General features: G+C 41.5%; 1 protein-coding gene across 8 annotated transcripts in view; it reads left to right on the top strand.

The window, feature by feature from the left end:
- RARB (retinoic acid receptor beta) overlaps positions 1-22,167 on the top strand; it is a 329,988-nt gene that overhangs the window by 282,544 nt on the left and 25,277 nt on the right. For all 8 annotated transcript variants that reach the window (XM_064672806.1, XM_064672793.1, XM_064672799.1 and 5 more), the window contains one exon: positions 586-727. In XM_064672806.1, the coding sequence (XP_064528876.1) occupies positions 586-727 (142 nt within the window). The remainder of the gene's footprint in view (positions 1-585; positions 728-22,167) is intronic.

Here is a 22,167-nt window from a genome sequence, read left to right as displayed (position 1 = left end):
TGTAATTGGCAGCTTTTACAAGTTCACAACTCAATAACCTGATGCTGGAACTCTTCCACCTGCAGAAGCCTCATTAATTGCTGTAGGAGTTTCAGCAGTTAAGAAACCTGGGTTTCAAATTATTTCTCTTTTGACATGTAGCCTTCGAACTAGAGAATCTCTGCAGTAACAAAATACACAGGACCTTAAGGCTGAGGGAGTCTATTGGTTATTGGATGAGTGTTTGACTTTCAAGTGGATCTGTTAGGAAGGCTCTTTACCCAACTCATTAATTACAATCATACGTCCAAACCATTTTTATCTGAGCTTTTTTGTAAAATCTAGGACTTAATTTCCTGAATGCTCTTACTAATTCTTATTTATTTTGGCCTTAGGTTGCATTGTATAATTAGTTTTTATTTAAGAGATGAGTCGCATGTTGCAAGAAATAGTACTAAATTATAATAAGACTGAGTCTTTAAAGATGCCATACTCCAGTCATAACTTCCAATTTATTTTTGTTATTTTAAGGCAACGTTACTGCCTGTCTCTAAGGGTTATTGGAAGCTCAAAAGTTTACTTGATTTCTTTTTTCCTTAATTTCAGGGCTTTTTCCGCAGGAGTATCCAGAAGAACATGGTTTACACATGTCACAGAGATAAAAACTGTGTTATCAATAAAGTTACCAGAAATCGCTGCCAGTACTGCAGACTACAGAAGTGCTTTGAAGTGGGAATGTCCAAAGAATGTAAGTTGTCTTCAGAAACAATTTATTGTTTGTCATATCCTATGTATATGTGGCAGTCCTAAGGGAAAAAATTATTATGCAATTACGTGATTGAAGCCCGTATCTACATTCATAGGTCAGGAAAGGAGTATGAATTTGGTACACAACTTTAGACCTGTACTTTATAAACTTCTAAGTCCTTAACTTTGCAGCCTAAATGGTATCAGTTAAGACCTCTTAGTGCAACACACTGCTTGTGAGGCATGGCCACCCCCTGTGAGTGCAAGAATGCCAAGTGGGTAGTTTTGCCAGGTTTTCTGAAAGAACAAACCCACAGGTACTTGCTTTAAGATTGGATCTTATCTCCCATCTGCTCTAGAAATGGCTTTCTGTGACAAGGGTGTAAGGGGATAAGCAGTGGCTTCTTAAGCTTGGTTTCAGTCCTTCCTCTGCCTGGCAGACTGGCTTGAGGCTTTGCTGGGCTTGGGGTCAGCCTAGGCTGTCACTTCACAAGGGCTTCCCACTGCAGCAGCCAGCAGCCTGCTTCAGCCCTACACCTTCTCTCTCACACCAGTGCAGATGCTTGTGCCAGAGGGCCCCCTTTTAGCAGTAGCACCAATCTGTACCATTTTACAAAACTGATGGTCTCAAGCCTTCTGTTTTTGCTGCCTGGACCCTCGCTGAAAGGTGAAAGGAGCCGGCAAATCCTCTTCTAAACCTGCAAAGCCAGTAAACCTGACTATGCAAAAGTACTGCCAAGCATACCAAAAACCTAAGGGATTTTCCTCTCCTTTCTTTTCTAGAAATCTCTGATTTGCCCTTTAAATTAACATTTTAAAGTATTCTTGTAGAAATATGTGATTTTTCTCTTTTTCCAGTTTATTGATATCTGCATCAAGCCTGAAAATATAGCTAAAAAAGCCTTTCTCAAATCCCTATGGAGTAATGTTTCTGAAACTTTCTCATTTTTTATGGGATTGATTGCAGTAGCAAAAAAGTCTTTGATGTAGTGATTTGTTGAATTATTGAGGGTTTTGACCTCTGTCAGTGATGTTCCTGATCTCAGTAGGTCAATTCCAATAATAAACACTACAGAAATTTGCAGTGTGTGCATAAGAGAGGAGGAAAAATCGCCCAACACAACTTTTTAACTTTAATTTATCCACAAGAGCGATTTTTAAGACCAAAGGAAAAGAAAATTGACCATGATTAGACATTTATATCTGAACTGCAATTCAAACCAGTTCTCATCTTCAGCATTTTGTCTTTTTGAATTATGTGGGACATCCCAGTAGTTCCATTCTCCATACTTGGGAAGGAGCCAAAGCAGTCCTAAAGTCACACTTGTCCCTCCTCATTGTGTACTATTTCTCTCTCCCACCATCTCTTTCTTCTCAGAGAAAGAATGCTGAGAAGTGGAGAAAGAACCAGATATATCTCTAGAAACTTTGTGCTGTGTTTCCTGCTCCTTTTCATGGAAACCTGAAATTGTGGTTTTTGAAAAGTTTCAAGCTACTGGGGGAGGAGGTCTTGGGATTTTCATTATTTCACTATCCTTGTTGGGTTTTCTAGTTTTCTTGTGTGCCTGAAGTGCAGTTATCTAGGTATAGATCTGCTGGAGTGGAAACCATGATGGGAGTAAAAGAGAAGGTAGGCTAAAAACAAAGATGAAAGAGGGAATGAGGAGGATTTGATTGATAGGTATTTGACTGCATATGTATCTGTGCACATGAAGCTTTTTTCTTTGATAAAAACAGTGTGATGCAGTTTGGAAGAGAAGAAAAAGCACTTTTCTCACCTGAGGGCTTGTTGGTCGAGTTCTTAAGGATTTTATTGCTGACGTGGAATAGTAATCTTATTAAATGCTGTAACGTCACATTGGAGTAGGTTTTGGAAATATCAGCAGTATTTTTAACATGTTAACCAAAGTTACTTTGGATAAACTATAAAGGCTTACTGCCTTTTAGGTGATGGATTGTTTTCTCCCATAGGGTAGCTGGAGCTTTGCCAGCATGAATTAAGGTTTTGCTCTGCCTGTTTCCTGGGGTGAACTGAGTGAAACTGCCCTTTGGCAGTTGCCTTTATCTCAAACCACTACAGGCACTGAAATGGGGATAGCAGGTTGGAGGGGGAACAGAGGATCCTGGGGAGAAGTGAGGGATGTCCTCTGGCTGCATTTCTGTAGAAAGCATTTGCAAAGGAACAGAGAAATTATTTTAAATGTCATCAGTTTGAATGCAGTGTGTCTTGTCTTCTGGGTTTAAGAACTAAGTCTGAAGTGATTCTGTGTCATCCCTTCATAAACAGGAGCTTTTAATCTCTTAAGAGATTTGAAAAACTATTTTTTTATCTGACCTTCTTTCATACATATCTCTAGATTTCAACTCCATTTCTTTAGAAGTTTATGTAAACAAAGACACATCTGTCACTCGGCTTTTTCTTACCAGATATAGGTCTTTCTTTTTCCCCCAGTGCATTATTCACATTTTGTTTTTCTGTCTTCTTACCATTCTGTTACCTTGTAATGTGAAAGCCATGAACAAAGGACAGAAAAAAGTATCAGAGAAATCTCACAGGGCAACAAGCCTACAATGCTCAAACCAGTCCCAAATGAGGAAAATAATCGAGGTGGGCACCTGCAAATAGGAACCCCAAGGTCTGTTCACAGGAGCTAGGGAGGAGTAAATGATGATTTTCATTATACAATCTGTGTTTAAAAGCTACAGTCCTGTGTTTATTTGTTCTGCCTTTAAAGGGCATTCAAAAGTACTTGCATATGCAACTTCCTTTGAGCTTAATGAGCCTTCCACCAAACATCAGAGAAGAGATGGGAACTGGGTGCCTACCCAGTGTGATAAGTAGAGTTTTAAGAGTGGGGGTACAGTGTTTTGAAAGAGAAGAGCTACTGAGCATTTCTTGCATGCTTTTATCTTGTTTCAGAGAATGAAGTGAGATGATGAAGGAATGCACCGAATTTGCATTTCTTTATAGGTTGTTTTGTTCGTGTAGGGGAAAAAAGTTATCTTGGACCCCTTGTTACTCCCCAGATCTGATCAAGAGAGGTCAATAACAAGACTGCCTTCAGGGCAGGAGTGTAGCTATTTGCCTTGTGATAATATCTGCGAGACCTGCTGAAACTGGATCCCACTAGTGTAGGGACTGGCTTTCATTGTATAGTTCCTGTTGCAAAAAGTTTGTGCTCCAAACAGACAAGACAAAGGGTGTGAGGGGAAACGACTTAGCGATGACTGCCTTATCTTCCTACAACAGGGCAAAACACAGCTTGAAATAAAGCCCTGTTGTCTCTCATCAGATACCCTTCCTTCAGAAACTCCTGAGCTGTCTCTGCAACCTGAGCTGCACCTCTCATGGCCTGGTGTCATGGCCTGGAGTCAGCCCATCCACCAGCACCACATCAGGTTTGGGGACTGCTGTATGGCTGTCCCACCTCAGCTCATGTGTGCATTCTTAGGGGTATGTAGGTCCACCTGAGGCTCTTGTCCCCACTCCAGACCACTTCTGTCCTTCTTACTCTTCCAGCCCCTTAATTTTTTAAATAACCAAGTAGAGACAAATGGTGATCACATAGGATTCTTTTTTTGCTGCTGCTGAAGTGAGAAGGCCACTAAGGCTGACAGTGGTTCATTATGTGATGGAGAGCCTTAGGAAACTAACCTTTGCCCTTCTATTACGTGATCTCTAAGCTGATGTTGGAGCACCATCCTTGGCCTGACCCCAGGTGTCAGCAAGCAGCTCACTGTTGCCTGGATGCATGGACCTCGGTGCTCAGGAGCTGGTGAGGGGTCATACATACGGCGTTGCCTCCTGCAATTAAGGGAGCACGCAGGAAGCTGGGCAAAACTCTCCAACACTAATGCTGGATTCTCGAGCAAGATGCTTTGTAAGGTGAAGCCTGCCCTTGAAGAAAACCTAAACTGATTTTTTTGTAGGTACAAGTGGGAAGAAAAGGGAGTTTCCTTTTGCCATAACTGCCCAGCTTAACCCAGCAGCTCTTCCATCCTCTTTCATAAAATTTGCAGGCTACAGGGACTGTCACTGTACTTGATGATCTTTGGGATCCCATCAGACACAACTCAGCCCACATAGCAGGGTGCAGTGCAGAGAAGCACTCTATACTGGCATAAACGTTGCCTGCAGTGAGCTCTAATAAAGCAAAATTATGTTTATAAAGGTACAGAATTGTTCCAGATTGCTTCAGTGCACTGAAGCAATGTTCAGATTTGTAAATCTGCTTACAATTAACCTCTCTGGAGGGAGAGCAGGAGGAAGGGAGGGAATGCAGGGAAATTATCATAAAGAGGAGAGAATCCAGTTTCTGTGCTCTGTATTTGTTTTTGTTTTTTTAAACTCACACAGAAATGTCTGTTACTCCTTGTCACAGGCTTAAGTCTTATAATATATAAATGTTCATGCTTCTTAGAACATATGATCACATTCTGCTACTGAACAATAGAATGAATGGATTTACTTATTTTCATTCTGGTTTAAATTGGCAACCAGGAAACATCGACTTGAAGAACTGTCATGTTTGTATTTTATATTTTTATTTAATTTTTTTTCAGACTCCTTAGGGAAGCATGATTCCATCCTCAATGAGTGGCTAAGTGGAGGGCTAGTCTGCATAGTTGCATTTGAGACATTCATGCAGATTTCACTGATGTAATTTTAAAGCAAATTAATTAGAATGCATGAAATCTTTATTTAGATGCTTTTAGTCAGAACTGAACTGGTTTATTTTTATTCTTTTTAGCCAGTAGGAAGCACTGGATTTAGGAATTGTTTCTGCTTTGCTACAGTTAGATTTTTAACTGTATGCCTAAATACCACACAGTGGCTGGGGGCTTTCTCAGAAATTCCAGTGCAGTTGCCTCACCTGTTAACTTGCCTTGCTTTCTCAAGGGGTAGGAGCTAAATATCAGAGTGGAAATCACAACCCCCTGAATTCTGTTCTGGGACTAATTCCTCTCTCTAAATGCTATGAGCTGATTAGAGTGTCATTCCTAACTTGAGAGGTGAAAATGGTGGTTTTTTTACAGGGACTGGGAGACCTTGTATTGCAAGTGCTTTGAAGGTAGAAAGATGTAAACTATAAAAAATACTAATTCAATTAAGGATTTAAGTGTATAGATAGTGGGGAAGCTGTGTCCCAGCCATAGAGATCGCATTTTTTTCCTTTTGTTCATTAAGGTTGGATTGGTTTGGAGATTTTTTCAGTTGCTGATCAGATAGGAAAGGTTGTATTTATTTTTTTCAGGCTGAGAAATTGGTAACTTTTAAAAGTTAATGCCAAACTTTCAATATCACTGGCAGGGAGACTTTTTTTAAGATGAGAGCAAAGCCAACGGGAAGGGTCTTCCTGCAACAAAACCTACAGTGCTCCAGTGTCAGCCTGTGCTCTGCCAGAGATAATGCAGACTTTGTTATGCTGGGTGGCTGAAAATGATCTATATACAATTAAAATTCTCTTGTAGAGAACTGAGTTCTACTTGTTGCACATTGTTTCCCATGGTTAAACAAGCATCTCTTGATTTTCATATCGGTTTGTTGTCTTCAAAGAAGCAGATCGGCTTTTCTTTTCTCCTTTTGGGGTCTGCCTCTTTTGTGTTTTAGCCTTTCCCCCTGATTTTGCATAGCTTTCAGTTGCCAGCTTTAATGTTTAAAGGAGCAACTTAGATTGAATGTTATTATCCATAATTTACTCTATGTTCTGTGAAGATGGTTATGTAATAGCAGTAATTGCATCAGCTCACCTAATGAGCTTTCCCTCCAGTGCCATGTACAGCAGATTAATAGCCCATGAATTCATTTGCAGCTCGTTGTCTCTCAGAAAAGTATTTCAGGCAGCAATTAATAAACTGCTAAAGAAAATAACATAAAAAATGATTTTTTTTTATTATGTTAACTCTCCAGCTGAACAATTTATTGGCACCTTTCATGATGCGGCTAAGTAAATTCTCTCCTAATTCCTCAAGCAGAGCGTGATTAGTGAACCCTGCTCAACTCAGGACTGTTTGGTAATTAGTCTGATCCTTATATCCTAAAATGTTGGGGAAAAGTATGTGCAGCATCTAAGGTTCTCTTTTTCTTCTGTTCCTTGCCTTTCAGGCATTACACAAATAGCTATAACTTTAAACTGTAACATGCTAGTGCTGCAATTTTTTTCCCCCTCATTCTTGCATAGAAACCCATAATTGTGTAAGCTGAGAATTGAAGACCTCGGCCAATAAACAACCCCTGGCACTGTTTCTGTGCTGCTTCTTGTGGGCTCCAGCATCCCATACCTCCCAAGTGGTGGGACAGAGCCCGGAGCTGACCAAGAAGGGTCAGGGGGCGCTGCTGCCCTGTGAAAGGTGAACCAGCGGTCAAATGCCACTGGAGAGGGAGATGCCAGGAGAAGAGCATGGAGAGGGAAGACAGAGCAGGGGAAGTCCCATGTTCAGCAGTGTAAAAGGGAATGAGGTGATTAAACCCGATGGGAGAAGAGCAGCAGTGAGATGCCAGGACTGTGAGCATCTCTGTAGGAAAAATGTCTGGGAAAAGAGGGAGACACTGGCACACATGGCCAAACTTGCCAGGCTGCCCTAGAATTACTATTTCCAATCTGTTTGGGTTTTGGGGGTTTTTTTTGGTGGTGTTGGTGTTTTGGATTTTTTCTTTTTAATTGAATGTCTTTATCAAGTTTTTAATGTTTTATTTAATTTCTTTTTCAAAAGAGACAGTTATCTTTGTGCTGCCACCACCCCTACTCCCCCAATCCAAAGGAAGCACTAAGGCTTGGCTTGTCTTTAAAAGTAGTAAAATATGTATTTTAAAACCTTTTCCCTCATTTTGGGCTCTTGAGGACTGAGTAAGCATAAAGGGAATTCCTTCAATAAGCTCATACAGAGATTGATTACATGTCCTCAGCTGGAAGTTACATTAAGACTTATCCACTAAGGTATAGCTACCGTGGTGAACTTTTCAACGCTCTCTGCTGTCTCTATGACAACACGGATCCTGGCAGAAGTTACCAAGGGCTCGTGTGCTCTCTGCAGCCTTTGTCTGCATCCATCAATCCTAGTCCTCAGTGTCTGTAAATGTGTGCCTTTCTTACGTTTTTGCTTAACAAGGTGTTTTATTAAATTTGTGACACTTCTAAAGTTATTATGCTAATCATTTGTACTGCAGTACCTGACTGTGCTCTGAAAGAGAAGTGCTATAAGAAAGGATTTTCTGAATGGCTTTTAGTCTTGTCCTGTGGAAGAAATTCAGCTGAACAACACAGAGTCCTTGTGCAAGTAACTTTTCTTTCGTTATAGGTGAAACATGGAGATAACTGGAGCCAGCAAAAAGTGTAATGTACATACAGTCTGATTTCTGGTTATACCTGCAGCACACTCTAGAGAAGTGTGTGCTACTGTTCAGTACTCTAGCAAAGGCCTCAGACCTTATTGAACTCTTCCTTGTTTTAAGGGAGCACATGTTGTCAGAGCCCATGGTGTGGCTAAGACCTGTCTATTGGTGCTTGCAGCTCAGGTTTCTGTGGCGGTCCTGCCATGTGCCACTTTCTCTGGAGATCCAGCTCTTCCTTGAGGACAGTTGGCACTGAGACAGGTCTAATTTTAATTTTTCACACCTTTAGGGTGTTTTAGGGATCATCACGTGCTTTCTTCTGTCAGTTTCCAAGTAAAAGGCATTTTAGGCAGATATCTCTTACAAAACCACTTCTCAACATGGACCTGGTTCTTTCCATGGCCTTTTTCTGTTATTTCTTGTTCCCCACTTCGGTTTGTAGCATTATTCCAGATTGTACATGTGGAGACACTGGCTCTATGCATTTGTGTTGCCATTGCAGGTACCCTTTGCCTGTTCTTGAGTTTAGTATCCCAACGGCTTTCATGGCAAGGAAAACCCTGGGTTAGCCTTTCTGCCCTGTGCTGTGCTGGGCAATGCTGCTGTAAGAGCAGATGGGAAATCTGGAGGTAGCCAGTCCCTACCCAATCCCTGCACTCCTAAGCACGATGCTGAGGCCACATTTGCTTGGTCATGCAGACATAACTGCTGAGACCCCAATCCCATGACCTCAAAGGCTTTGTTTCAGAGCTCCCATTCTTCCTTTATGCGCTCAGTTCACTGCTTCGTATTCCTCATTCGGATCATCTTCTTGTTAGGGATGCAGGGCATCTTTGATACATCTCTTTCTCCTAATTGCCGTTGCGCCATGCGGCTTGTGCTTTCTCTGCTGGCACCTTGTGGTTTCTCTGCCATCTTTTTTGCTCCCTGTGAATGCCTTTTTTTTTTTTTTCTTATTTTGGGATATTGAATCCAAAGGATGGAGAAATGTCAATGAGATAAATATCAGTCTGGGAACGAGCAAATTGCCAATGTCCTGGGCCTTGAAGCTAAACACGGCTTATTTGGTTGTCAGGCCAACCTGAAAATGTTATCTACAGTAGCCAAGGTTCATGAGAAATGCAGTAAATTGTTCCCAAGAGTTCTGGGAAGTCTGAACTGCAGCAACCCGAATGTGCCTGAAGGACTCATATCAGAGGAGATACATATTTGGTCCTTCCCTTTAGAAGAAACATATGTGAGAATGCATACGTCTTCCTGATGGTTTATATCTGCAAACTTGCTTCTTTGTTTTCCTAGTGATCACTTTGCTGGAGATGGTCTTGCATAGGGTAGGTGCCTCTGCAGCAGGCAAAGAAACAAAGCTCATGCTGGCCTCTCTGCGGAGAGCAGCTCCTGTGCTGATGGTGTGGAAGATAGAAAGCAGAAGCTCAGAAATCAGTAAGATCTCAAAGACAGTTTGGAAGATCTCTACATAAGTAGATGAGGCTGTGGATTTTCCTCTGCTGCTGTCAGGTTCTTAGGACTTGCTTTCATCCGCTCTATGAATTGTTATAGCAGAGGGAGTTTTCCATTGCTGTGCCTGAGATAAGCCGGCTGACACGTTGCAGCTCCTCCTGCTGGGATGCTGGCCCTAGGACTGTGCTCTAAAAATAGCCTTGATTTGTTTTTAGTTTGACTTTGAATCACATGCTCATTTTAAAATACATTGGAACAGTTAATCTCCAGTTCTTCAGCGCTCATGTGGAAAGTGTAAAGGATTTTTTAAAGTAGATGGTGTACAAGCAGAAGAAATAACACTTTTTTTTATCCTAACTTAAATAACACTCAGCTGGTAATTCTATAAAAGGGAAAGGAAAGATCATAAGGCATTGGGATTTCTAATTTCCTTGGGTCCAAGATGAACAGGAATGGTTTTGCCCAGTCTTACTTTACTCTAGTATTTGTTTGCATGCTTGCATGTTTTTGAAAGCTCTTAAATGTTTAAATCTAGGTCTCATGCAAAGTCTGTCAGTCAGACAACAGCTCTGAAACTTGACTTCTACAAGTTGTAGCTTAAAGCCCTACAGGCTGTGCCTGTGGCTGATCGGCATTTAATGAGCTGTGGGATCATTTCTCAGTGCTGTGCATCCATAACCAGTTACTTGTTGTTGATATAAACAGATTTGGTAAGTAAATGTGAGGCAATTGTCTGACTTTGGAGAGATTTACCTGAATTTCAGCGTTAAAACTAAGTGGAATTCTTCCTTTCCCCTGGCAAAAAGTGCAACAGAAAGCAAACATGCTTTTAGTTGGATTACAGGCATGGTTAGTCATCTGACAGACAGTTTTAATGGAGTCAGGAAGACATGCTGGGGAAACATGCTGACCTACTTTTCTTTCTTTCTCTCTTTCTTTTTTCAAACTTTGAAGCAAGTGAAATGTTAATTTTAAAACTCCCAATAAAGTTAGACTTTGCTGAAGGAGCTCATTTGGCAATTTAATTTATTTATGCTTCTGCTTGGGGTATGATACATCGTTTTGGTAGCTGAATTTCATCAGGTTGTTTTTGTTTCTGGTAGGAAATTGGGTTACATCTGAGAAATCCATGTTCTTCCCCCTTTCCAGGACAGAGCAATCAGCTTCAAGTTAATGAATGATTTAAGTCCAATCCTCTGAGGGAGGACTTTATAAACCATTTAAAATGACAGACTAACAAAGCGTATTACAAATGTATAATTTTCAATGCATTATATTTTTAAACATTTCTTGTCTTTTAACTTGTGGGAAGAAGGATTACTGGCAGTTAGTGGTGTGCATTTTGCGCTTTGGATTGTTTTTTCCTGTGTTAAGTAGGTCGATACTCCACCATAAATATTTTCTTGGAGGCAGAACTTGGTGTATTTAAACTTAGGAAACTCTTAACGGTAGAACTTGAGAGCCTGAAAAAACCCCCCTTAAATTAGATAGGAAAACTTAGCACTGAGGATGGATTAAGACATCACAAACAGATACTCAGTTGAATAACACTGGATGATAAGGGAAAGCATTTCAGAAATGCTGCAGACATCACCTCACTCTCTCCTTCAGCAGTGGGCACACTTGCAGTTTGTCAAGTGGCTGGGGTGCCAGGTCTCTGGCAGAAGCGTGGGCTTTATTCCTGTGGCAGGTAGTTTTGGTGAAGACATCACTGCGCGGTTGAAGGAGCGGGAGAGGACATCACTCCTTGACACAGCGGTCGATCCAGAGACACTGTTTTCACCTGCTCTGTCTCCTCCTATTTCCATCATTAACAGATTTTCTGCTGTCAGTCAGCCCGGGTGCAGTGGGTGCTGCTGCAAATCCTTTGCTTCTTCTCATGTCTCCATGTTTTTATTTTAACTCCCAACTACCTGATTACGATTTGTGTTATGGAAATAGTAACAGAATGTAAGAGAGGTAGAAAAAATGGGAATTGTTAGGAATTGCTGGACTTTACGGGGAGTAGTATTATATTTTAAAATCAAAATTATATTTCAAAGTTACGTGTTCTCTTACAAAGCATAATACTTTTATATATTGTGTACTTTTAGAGGATGTTCCATTAGCAAAGATTGAGTTTTTATTTTTTTAGGGTTTTAAAAATTAAGTGTAAGATGTTTATATTGGTTAATGCATGAGACTTTTTTCTATATCTCAAAAAAAGGCTGATATTGGCATTGCACGGGTTTTAGCCATTTGGTAACCCACAGACATCAGTAGAGGAGGCATCAGCCCAGGAAGACAAATCAGCAGTAACTGAACATCCTTATGTGCTGAACTGCTGCACCTTGCGTGTTCAGCATCCCTCACTGCACCGTAGCTGTGTGAGCTGCTTCTTACACGCAAGAACTGTCTTTCCCCTGTTTTTCTTGCCATGACACTTCTTCTAGGTGACCCATGACATGGTTTGTTTTGCTTCTAGTGGAGACACAATGGGAAAAGCCACTCAAAAAAGTGTCACATCTGAAATTTCATAAAGGTGTGTTTTTTCCTGATCCAGAAAAGCTATTGATGCTGGAAGATGAAGCATCAGATTAGGGGAGCTTTTGTTGCTCTCTGTTGGGCAGGGAGCAGGCTAGGGCTCTTGTGTTTCAGGTTAGATGTCTCTTGCAGGTGTGGAAGTCCTAAGCTAGTGTGTATTTGGTCTCATAGTTAGTGTACTGTGCCACACAATCTGGTTATCCCTTTGAGTAGCTCAGGGATCAAACTCGTATGATCCAGATCCCTGGAACAAGTGACGTGGACAAGTGCTAGTTCATAAGAGTCTTTTGACAGCGCTTTTCTACGGGAAGGATGTTTGATTTTCCCCTTTTGGTAATTTGGAAGAGAAGCTCAATGCATATTTTTAGTTTTTTTCCCCCTGTTTGGATTCCTCTTCAGGTGAACAGTGCTATTAAGTCAGAACATCCAGAACACAATTTTAAATTGAAAAGGAGTGCAAATAATAATAATAATAAAAAAGATAAAAAGTAAAAGCAAGAGGATAGCTGTTATTAAGAAAAAGAAGCCCCTTTATGTTCAAACCTCTCTCATAACACAGGAAAAAGTACACAGGGACAGAGGAGAATAAGCATAAATATTTTATTCCTTTAATTCTGCAGAAGGCTTAAATTCTGCCTGTCCTAAAGAGAGTCAAAGTTTTTTCTTGGCAACTTTTCGTCTTGTTTTCTAAGTCAGTTATAGCTACTTCACATGTTTATTAGGAACATTTTTCCTACTAGAATTAAAGCACTGTAAGCCATGAAAATACATAAAATTGTACAGACATATCAGCTGCCTCTTACAGGGTATGCAGTATTAAACCCCATGACTTTTGGGGGTCTTCTTTCTTGCTGAGGGGATGAAATGGTGAGGTAACCCCATGGTAAAGGGGCCTTGCACTAATGGAGGAGGAATATTTAAAAATATTCCCCAGAAACTGAGGTGTGGGAAAAGCGAGGCAATTAAGAGGAATCACTAGATATCCTGTCTTAACAGTTTATTATATATATTTTTAATGAGTATTTAATCTCTAATGCTGTGTGATGGATTAGAAAAGAGGGGGACTCAGGCCTCTTTCTGTACATACTTTTATGTTTCCCCTTCATTGAACATTTTCTCTGGGCAAATTGTTTAACTTGAGCTGGTTGGAGGTGTTCCAGCACAACAAGGCTCTGCGGAAAAATAACACTGGGTTGAATCCCAAAATGCTGAGTTGTCCTCACTGTTGTGTTTTGCAAAATCTCAGGATGAGTTATGAGGGGGGCCGGGATGGAACCTTGTCTGTTCCTGTCCTCCACAATGTGCATCCCAGGCCCTGGGGGACTTGCCTGCGCTGTGTCTGCCACGCAGCCTGGGGCTCTGGGGCAGTCCTGCAGCTGGCTGGGCAGGTGGATGTTCGGCAGCTCTTTCAGGAACTGCATAAACCTCTGCTTTTGGAAATCTGAGTTTTCAGCCAGTGCATCCCATGACAGTTGTAGCTCTGGAATAATATTCTGAGGACCTTGTAGAAACCCTTCTGTTAGTGTGTCTTGCATCTTGCACTTACCAGTCTTGGAGAAGACCATCCTGGCTGCAAGGAGGCATCCAACCTGTGTATGATGAGTTCAGGGCCCAAACCCACACTGTTGAAGGACATGAAAGATTTGTCATTGGCACGAATGAGATAAGATGGGAGTAGGAACCACTAGTAATGCCAGTTAATCCTGTGCTCGGTAGTCATTTCTAATGCCCACTAGGGACCACCACCCTCATTTAGTTAACGACCAGCTCTGTGTTGAATTCAGTCTCCTTGCCCAGCCCTTGGCTTCCCTTTCAGATGTCATCTCATGTCCAAGTTGCATCCTTTGTTTTCATGGAGAAGTCTGGGAAAACTAGGTCAGTTTATCCAAGTAGAAATTATTATTTTATTGAGTTAACTCTGTGTTGACCTGCTGCCTGTTTGGCTTCTCAAAATGAACTCCCTTGTGTGGACTAAGTGTTGCCCTGGAAGTTGGAGAGCCCTCAGTAATCACTTTGATTTCAAATCAACAATAAAAAGGCTACTTTTTTTAGTATCTTGCTGTTTCCTGGAAAAAAGTGTCTGTCTGCTTTGCTCCTTGTATGATCACTACATCAGGCTGATCTGGTGTACTGTGAAAGTGCTTAATGTAAAAAGGTTATGTGCTGGCTTTACTGGGGATATTTAAAAGATCTTACGGAGAAATCAGGATTTGATGCTGCTTGACCCTGTCTGACAGAATTAAGCTCTTTAAGCCAGTCCTGTAGTTACTAGCATGCCTTCTTTTTAAAATAATCTGGTCCACTTACTCCTACTATTTTAGAATTACAGTCCCAGACAAGAAAGCAATTTTTTTTTCTTAAATAAAAGAATAGTTGGAATGTATTTTAGAAGAACTTCTTTGGCATTGTACATAAAAGATAAGATATATCAAAATAGACAGTCTGATAATTAGGTGCAGGCTTGTGGAGTGATTCATGTCATAACGTGAGTGCTGAAACAGCTGAGGTTGCTGCAGGTGTGTTAAGGGAATTCGACCCCGTAATGCTGTGATGCTTTTGCCTCTACATAAAGCAGGAGTACAGATGTCTGGAGAGCCTGCATTAATAGATGAGAAGCAGTATTTCTGCATGTGAGTTATGGATGGAGCAATGTTTATTAAAGGTACAAACAACAGCCTTTGTCTCCCAGTCACCATTTGCTTCGAAGAGCAAAACCGGCTGCTGTCCCAGGCACAGAGATCCTGGCCGTGAGCTGGGGCATCAGCTGCTGCAGGTTGAGCCTGGCTGGGGCTCAGTGCCGAGTAATGCCATGCATGGCAGAAAGGGATCCGAAGAAAAACCTGGGAGGGAAAGGCCTTTCAAGTGCTTCAGCTCGTGGGTGTAGTGCTTCAGGGTGGGCAGTGAGATGCTAAAGCTGAAAGTGAATAACTTTGTTTACCTGTGGCAGCAGCCAGCTTCAGCCGGGCTTTTATGGGAATCCAATGATGTTGCCAGCCTGATGGTCCCTGAGCCTGCTGGCTGGCTCTGTGCGGCTTTCCTGAAATCCTGAGATGGAAAGAAAAAGAAGTCCCCTGACCTCACTCCTTGCTTTCTCCTTAAGTTCCAGTTTGTGAAAAAAGGACAATGTAATCCTAAGAAAAAGTACTCCACCCTAATAACAAATCTGCAAATTGTTTATTCCAGTTGCTCAGCTTTTGGGGAGGGAGAGGATGTAAACAACATGCTACAATGCCGTGAGACGCAATAGTGTTGTTTGAGCATGCTATTTTCCCGTTTGATTAAGTTTGTCTTGTAGTAATATGGCAAAACAGTTTAAAAAACAGGGACTGTTCTTTAAAAAATCCAACCCACCTGCAGTCCAAGGCCCCTGGCCGGTGCTGGCCCACCAGCTGTGTTGGACTATGCATCAGTGTGAGACTTAAACAGGCAATTTTTTTTTTTGGCTGATCTTGCAGTGCTTTTAGGTCCACCTGATTAAGTGGTACAGTTCTTCCCTTCTCTTTCTGCTGGGCTGCCTCTCATGGTGGAGCAGGTCATTCGGCAGCAGCTTCAGGCAGTCAGGAGGGAAGCCCAAGCAGGGAGGTTGAGTGTGGTTGTGGGGCTCACGCTCTGTCCCCCCTGCCCTCCACTTTGGGGGCCAATCCTGGCACCTTGAGAGATGGAAATAACCTCCCAATCTCAATTCTGTTTTATTTTGTTTTATTAGTAGGAGTATCAGCAAGCCTTTGCCCTTAGGAAGGAATGTGTGTAAGTTCATAATGGCGTGTTTTGCACATTTGCTTCAGAGGAATAGGTAAATAGTAGCTGAGCTATTTCTTTGCTTTTATTATCCCTGGCCTAGTGGGAGGCCAGGGCTGCAAGCTGTAGTGCAGGCTAACGCCGCGATTCAAGACTGCAGCTCCCTTTCTTAAAACATGCCGGGAACAACTGTTCCTCCGCCTTCATGAGCTCAATTTACGGTTGCGGGAGGCAATGTGTTCTTTGTGCTTGATGAAGTACACCGCGCACGCAAGCCTCTTCAGACGTGTTGTCAGTTGGCAGCTCTCTCGCTAGATGCACCTTTACACAATTGCACAAGGCACCAGGAGGTACAAATGTGAAATTTAGCCTTGGGGGCAAAACAAAGAAATGAAACTTAGGTATGAATGCGGTGTTATCCATCTGCAGATACCGATATTAGACCTGATCTCCCACTACGCTACTGTAGTTCTGCACTAATAGGACTCCGCTGCGATCGGTGGAGTAGCACCACTACAAGACAAAAACAGCAGTGGGGATAAGTTGGGGCTGTTATTTTTAATTCTGGTAAGTAATGTAGGAGTGAATCCTCTTTGGGGAAAGCTAGACTGTGTTCACTGCATGAAACCACCCATAATAAAATGGAGAAATGCAGTGACACGCTGTCTTGGTATTGTTACTGAACTTCTGCTCTTCCTTCTGCGGAGCTATTGCCCTGGGTCCTAAATGTCCATGTGCAAGCAAAGGGAAGGGGTCTTCCAGCTCGCCTCCTTTTTTATTTTTTTTGTAGCCTTTCCATTTGCTGTCCCATAAAGTCAATTTTATCATACGTGATCGGAATTTGTCCTGTAGCTGAGACTCAGTCATTATGTTGAATGAATGCGCTTATTATGGAAAGCTGTTTAGTTGAAGGAGTCTGTTAATGGTGTTGTCAGGAAAGAGCTTGCAATTTGTCATGGTGGGTAGCTTTCCAGTTAAGTAAAACACAAGTCATGTTCTTTTCTTCTGTGTGTGTTAGGAGGAGAAATGAAATAGCTGCAGCAGGTTGAAGTGTAAAGTGCTGCAGTCGGGCCAGGCAGTGGGCAGGAATAGGGTGCAGTGTCTGGTCTTAGCTTGCAGCCATGCACTTCTCTGGCCATCAGTGGTCCTGGATAATGCCCAACAAATTGAATTGAGGACTTTGGATAACCCCAGCATCTCCCAGTTGTGAGGCATTGTACTACCATAACTGTCTCCTAAGAGAAATTCATGTAATATGTGTAGATGAGTAGACTGATTTACCTTTTGGTGACCTGTAGAGAAAGGTCAGGTTCAGGATATTTTTACCTGTAATCAGTTATCCATAAAGAATTAGTATACCAGGCTTCAAGATTGTAGCTCAAAAGGGCAGTTGCTTTGAGAAGGTAGCTCAAAAGGGCACTTGAACAGCTGAAATCAGATGAGACAGATTTAATGGCCTCTTAGTGATTTCTGACCGAAAGTTCAGAGTCTGAAATTTAGGGATTTTTTTTCTTTACCTGGCCTATGGTAAAAGAAACTCACTATGGCTTAATAGAAATTTATTTTCAGGCTGAGTATTTAGAAATGTTTTTCAGCTGCTGTGTATACATTTGGTCACTTCAGCTGTAAGGAAGAGAAAGAATAATCACCATTGCACTTATGGTCTTGTATATTTTTAGCTAACGTGTTAAGACACTGCAATTCCAGAAAAGCTGTCCTCTGGCTCCCCGGAGTATTTCTCTTTAACCAGCTGCATGCAGAAGTTACTAGTAAATCCACTTGGATCTTGGCAGCCAAAACAGTAGATAGTAAGCACAATGCTTTGTTTCCCTGAGGGTTTGAGTTTCATGGGGATTCTGCTGCAGGCTGGCATTTCATGGTGGGTTACCCACAGAAGCCCTGTAAGTTTGGGAAACCTCCCTAGATGGAGTGATTGATTCCCAAAGCTCCTTCCCATTCCAGCACTGAGTAGGGAAGGGGAGGATGCTATTACTCTGCAAATCTGTTGCAAGTGGCATGGTAGATCTTAATAAAAACTGCAGGTTTTTCGTTGAGAATAAGGAAGTGACTGATTTCATGCAGAATACTGAGAGAGATGGGGCAGGACAGGAACTAGGGGGGAATGACAGATGAGTAGGTTAATTCAACAGCGGCACAAGATGCACAGGGACATTGCAAGACCTGCCTGTGGAGATGCTCCATCTTGCATATGGGCATTTATGACTATATTAAGTAACTTGAGGTGTTGCTTATGTGAAATACAGATAGAAATCTATCAGTGAGTAAATTTTATCTGAGTCAATGAGTATGGCTAGGCTATTTCCATTGCAGATATGTTGGTGGGTCTTCATGGGAATATTAGTTATTTATTCTGCCTGCAATTGTTAATGCTAACAACCTTCAATAGCTCTTTAAACATCAGCTGCTAAGAGTGTGTGGATTATCCTGTTTCACGCTGCCAATTAGTTGATGATATTAAAGCACTTTGAAAATGGAAATCACAGGGCAAATGCTATTTAAACAGTTTATCATTAAAGGTATAATCACATCTCTCCACCTACTTTGGTTGCAGTATGTAGAGAGATAGTAAGGGATACCAAGGAGTCTGCTTTCATTTCATTTCATGGTATAGATGCTGTGCCCTATACATCCTGGCTCTGACTCAGCTGCTCCTTGTGCTCTCACCTCTGCCTGCCCACACTTACATACTGCAAAACACATTTTCTTCTGGTTTTGTTCCACTTGTTTGCTATATTTCTGTTTTTGCAACTTCTTCATTTCTCATTTGTTCTTAGAACCCCTTTGGGGAGGTTTCCATTTGTATTTCTGAAGTCCTGCTTTTTATTCTTTGGGCAGTTATTACTGTGTTTGGCATATTCTTCAGAACTTGAACCAGTCCTGAAATACTATAGTCAATATAAAGGTCAGCATTAGTGGTATATTTATACACTTGGAAACAGGTTAAGGGCTTTCGGTGTTTGGGGGTTTTTTTTGGTCCTGTCCTGCAACATTCAAGCCAAATCTGCCCGTAGAAACATTTGTTTTCCTTTAGCAGTGTTTTTGGGTCTTGGATTGGCAGTTCTAGATATCTCAAGTATGCTAGCTGCTAAGAAAGTGAAACAATATAATTAATAATTTAAAATAAACAGATAAAAGAATACCAAAGGCATACCTTTCAGCTATTTTCAAGGGGTATTTTTCTCAGCCTGTTGTTGTGCATTAGCTTTCCAGTTTTGGTCCTAACTCTGATTTCAGTTGGTATTATTTTTCTTCAAGGGGCTAGAAACTCCTTTTTTTGCTCATTCCCTTTACTAATATTTCAGGAATGTGACAATAGCAGGTGCCAAATTTCATGTCAAAAATAAAATTTTCAGTCTGATGGGAATCCTTGAAACCACAGATCAAGTTTCAGGCCAGTTAAATAAAGCTGTAGAGCATCCATTTGTATCATTCATTCATATAATGAAACCCGTTCTTATAACTCAGTCCTTGATATATTAACCCCGCAGTTATCCTCATACATAAATGGGAGATGTGTTGCTTTCGTCAGTTATAATAGGATATAACCATATAAATCCCCTGTGCATGAATGGAAAAATAGAGGCCCTTAGGCTATAGGTATCAAAGGTCTCCCCTATACTTACAATAGCCTAATAAGGTTATTTTGAAGGCATAGGTAATTACTCACAGCCTCCCTATAGCCAGTGATTCATTGTTCACTTCTGAAACATTTCTAAATGAATTATGTTTTAAACAAGCAAATTCTTGGCCTTCTCTTTTATGGGGGGAAAGAAGAGAACTGGAGGGACACAGAATTCTGCCATTTTCTGTGTTAAATAAAGTACACTGCTTGCTAGTTGAAAGGTCCCTGGTATTTGAAGCAATTTAAATACATTGCCATGCTTCTTGCTGCTTTGATTCCATGAACGCCTATTTCTGAATTTCACATTCTGATGAAAATATTATTGTTGTCATTAATTTGATATTTAGAAAAGACTGTGGATCCAAGAGCTCAGTGCAATGAATAAAACAGTTGGAGTTAACTGTCCCTGGGGATAGAATCAATCACTGTTGTAGAAGAGGGTGACATTTAAAAAAGAAACTCAGAAGAAAATGTCATGCTTAAAAAATTAGATTTAAACACAGTAGCTCCTGATTGATTTTTATTGCACTCAGATGGGTACACTGATTGATTATCAGCCTTACAAATGTTTAGTACCTTTCTCACTTCTCTAATAATCAGAATAATCTAATTTTCAATGTCATTTAAGTTACCATATTCAAGGTTATAATAGATCATATTTCTAATAAAACATAGCAATTATGTAATGAATAATACAAAGCTGCAAGGCAGAGTTCAGATTCACCTTCCTCAAAAAAAAAAAAAAATACCACCAGTGGCTGGAAGGGCCAGTGTACGTGAAGGCAGCTGACAGGACGATGTCCTCTGGATTTGTGGTGTGTTCCCCTGTGGTTGAACTGAGGTTCCTGGCGCGTGGGCCGGGGCGGGTTTGCCATAGCTGAATGTTATTTCTCAATAGGAAACCCGGGGGGGGCTTGAATTCTGTAATATATGTGCTCGCTCTGTGCCTGGGGAAAAATGATAGCGTGCCAGGTGCTTATGAAATGTCTTCCATGATTGTTTCTCTGTGCTCCCTGTTAATTTTGATACGTGTCTGTAGAGAGATAGTATCTCACTTAATTTCAGATGTTTTCTCGTGGCAAATGTTACCCAACAGCTGACATGGTTGATTTCTCTAAATCAGCTACAAAATATGCAGGTTTCAATGTGTTTTGGGTTTGTAAGCCCCTTGTGCAACTGTGTACTTGCTATTGGCTTTGTCCATTAGAAATGAGAGGTTTGCGTTTGAAATGTGCTTTGCCTTCAATCGTTCTCCACATGTGAAAGCCCAGTTTTGGCATGGGAATTTGTTTTAAAATAGTTTCCTGGGTTTTTTTTAATACTGAGCTGTTTTGCCTGAAAGAAAACATTATTTCATCTGGAAATCACGACATAGGAAAATCAGTCTATTTATAACTACCTGGTGTTCTGCATATTTTAATATGTTTGGCTTGCGATTGCACTGCTGTTAACGTGTAGACGGGAGTCTCAGTGTTCTGATTTGATGGCTGTCGGTTTGTCAAGCATTCTTGTGTGGCTTTCAAGGTGGTTATTTTGTTCCTTTACTTACACTGTAGATGGGAAAATCAACCTCCTCGAATTTTCCCATTTCTATGCCTGCTTCCATCAACTCCTGGGCTTGGGAGCTGCCTGGGATGCCCAGCTGTGTGCTGGCTTTGACCATGGGGTCAGAGAGCCTCGTTCAGCAGCAGAGCAGTATCAGGATTGCTAAGTCTCCCTTGTTTTGAGGTTTTCCGAGGTAACTGTTGGGAAAGATATCCTTATGGACTGCCATTCAGTACCGCTAGCGCAGTTTATTGAAGAGTAATGCATGGTGTATGTGGGACATTGATCCTGATGGAGCAAACTTGGCATTGGCAATAGGTAAGCGTTATGCATATTTGACTGAAATTGTCCACAGCTGCTAACTTGTGCAGAATTAGAAATTTTTTAGCAGCTACTTCTGGAATTGGAGAAGCCAGAGTGTGAAGGAGCCTTGCAAGGCTTGTGGGTTTCCACCTTAGCAAACAGCTTGGTGCTCCTGGAATCCCCAGCTGCAGTGCTGAGCTTTGACCCCACTGCCGCCTGTGGCACCATTTGCCTGCCAAGGCTGCCTGGTGTTCGGTAAGGGACAGATGGGCTTCCCAGGGGGCAGGAGGGCAGGCAGGAGAGCAAGCCTCTGCCCAGAAGGGAGAACTGGCAGGTCTGCAGCGTTCCTGCCTCAGTTCACCTCCCATTTCTCTTCTCATGGGGGTTTGCAAACAAAAGGAGTCTTTCTGCAAACCTACCTTGCGCCCAGCGCTGTGCAATTACTGACTTGCTCTGTGTGCTTTATGGTGCTTTTGAGGTTTGTTAGCTTAACAAGTAACTTCCAAAATATTTGGGGACAAGAGAAGTGTGGTTTTACAGGAATGTGAACTAACTGGAAGCGCTAGTGGTTGTTGCTACAGGAACAAAACCAGTTAACTAGTACACAGAGCTCTTCAAAGGTCACAGAGATCTCAGAGAGGCAAAACTGCAGTGATAGCATTTCAAGTCATGAATTTATAGCTGATTAATCATTATAATATATGAAAGGTTCTGTCTGTCTATCTTCTGGGCATCTTGGGAAACACAGGGTATGCAAGTAATTGGAAAAATTGCATTGCAAGCAGCAGTTCTTCTCCCTTGGAAATGTTTGTGCCACCTTTGAGAAAGGAATGTACAAACACTGGCTATTCCATGATTTTACTTGATTATCTAGAAACTGTCTAAACCTCTTGAGCTG

Source organism: Pseudopipra pipra, chromosome 1 (genome assembly GCF_036250125.1).
Source record: "Pseudopipra pipra isolate bDixPip1 chromosome 1, bDixPip1.hap1, whole genome shotgun sequence".
Lineage (NCBI taxonomy): Eukaryota > Metazoa > Chordata > Aves > Passeriformes > Pipridae > Pseudopipra > Pseudopipra pipra.
This window is presented reverse-complemented; position numbering and strand designations above follow the sequence as displayed.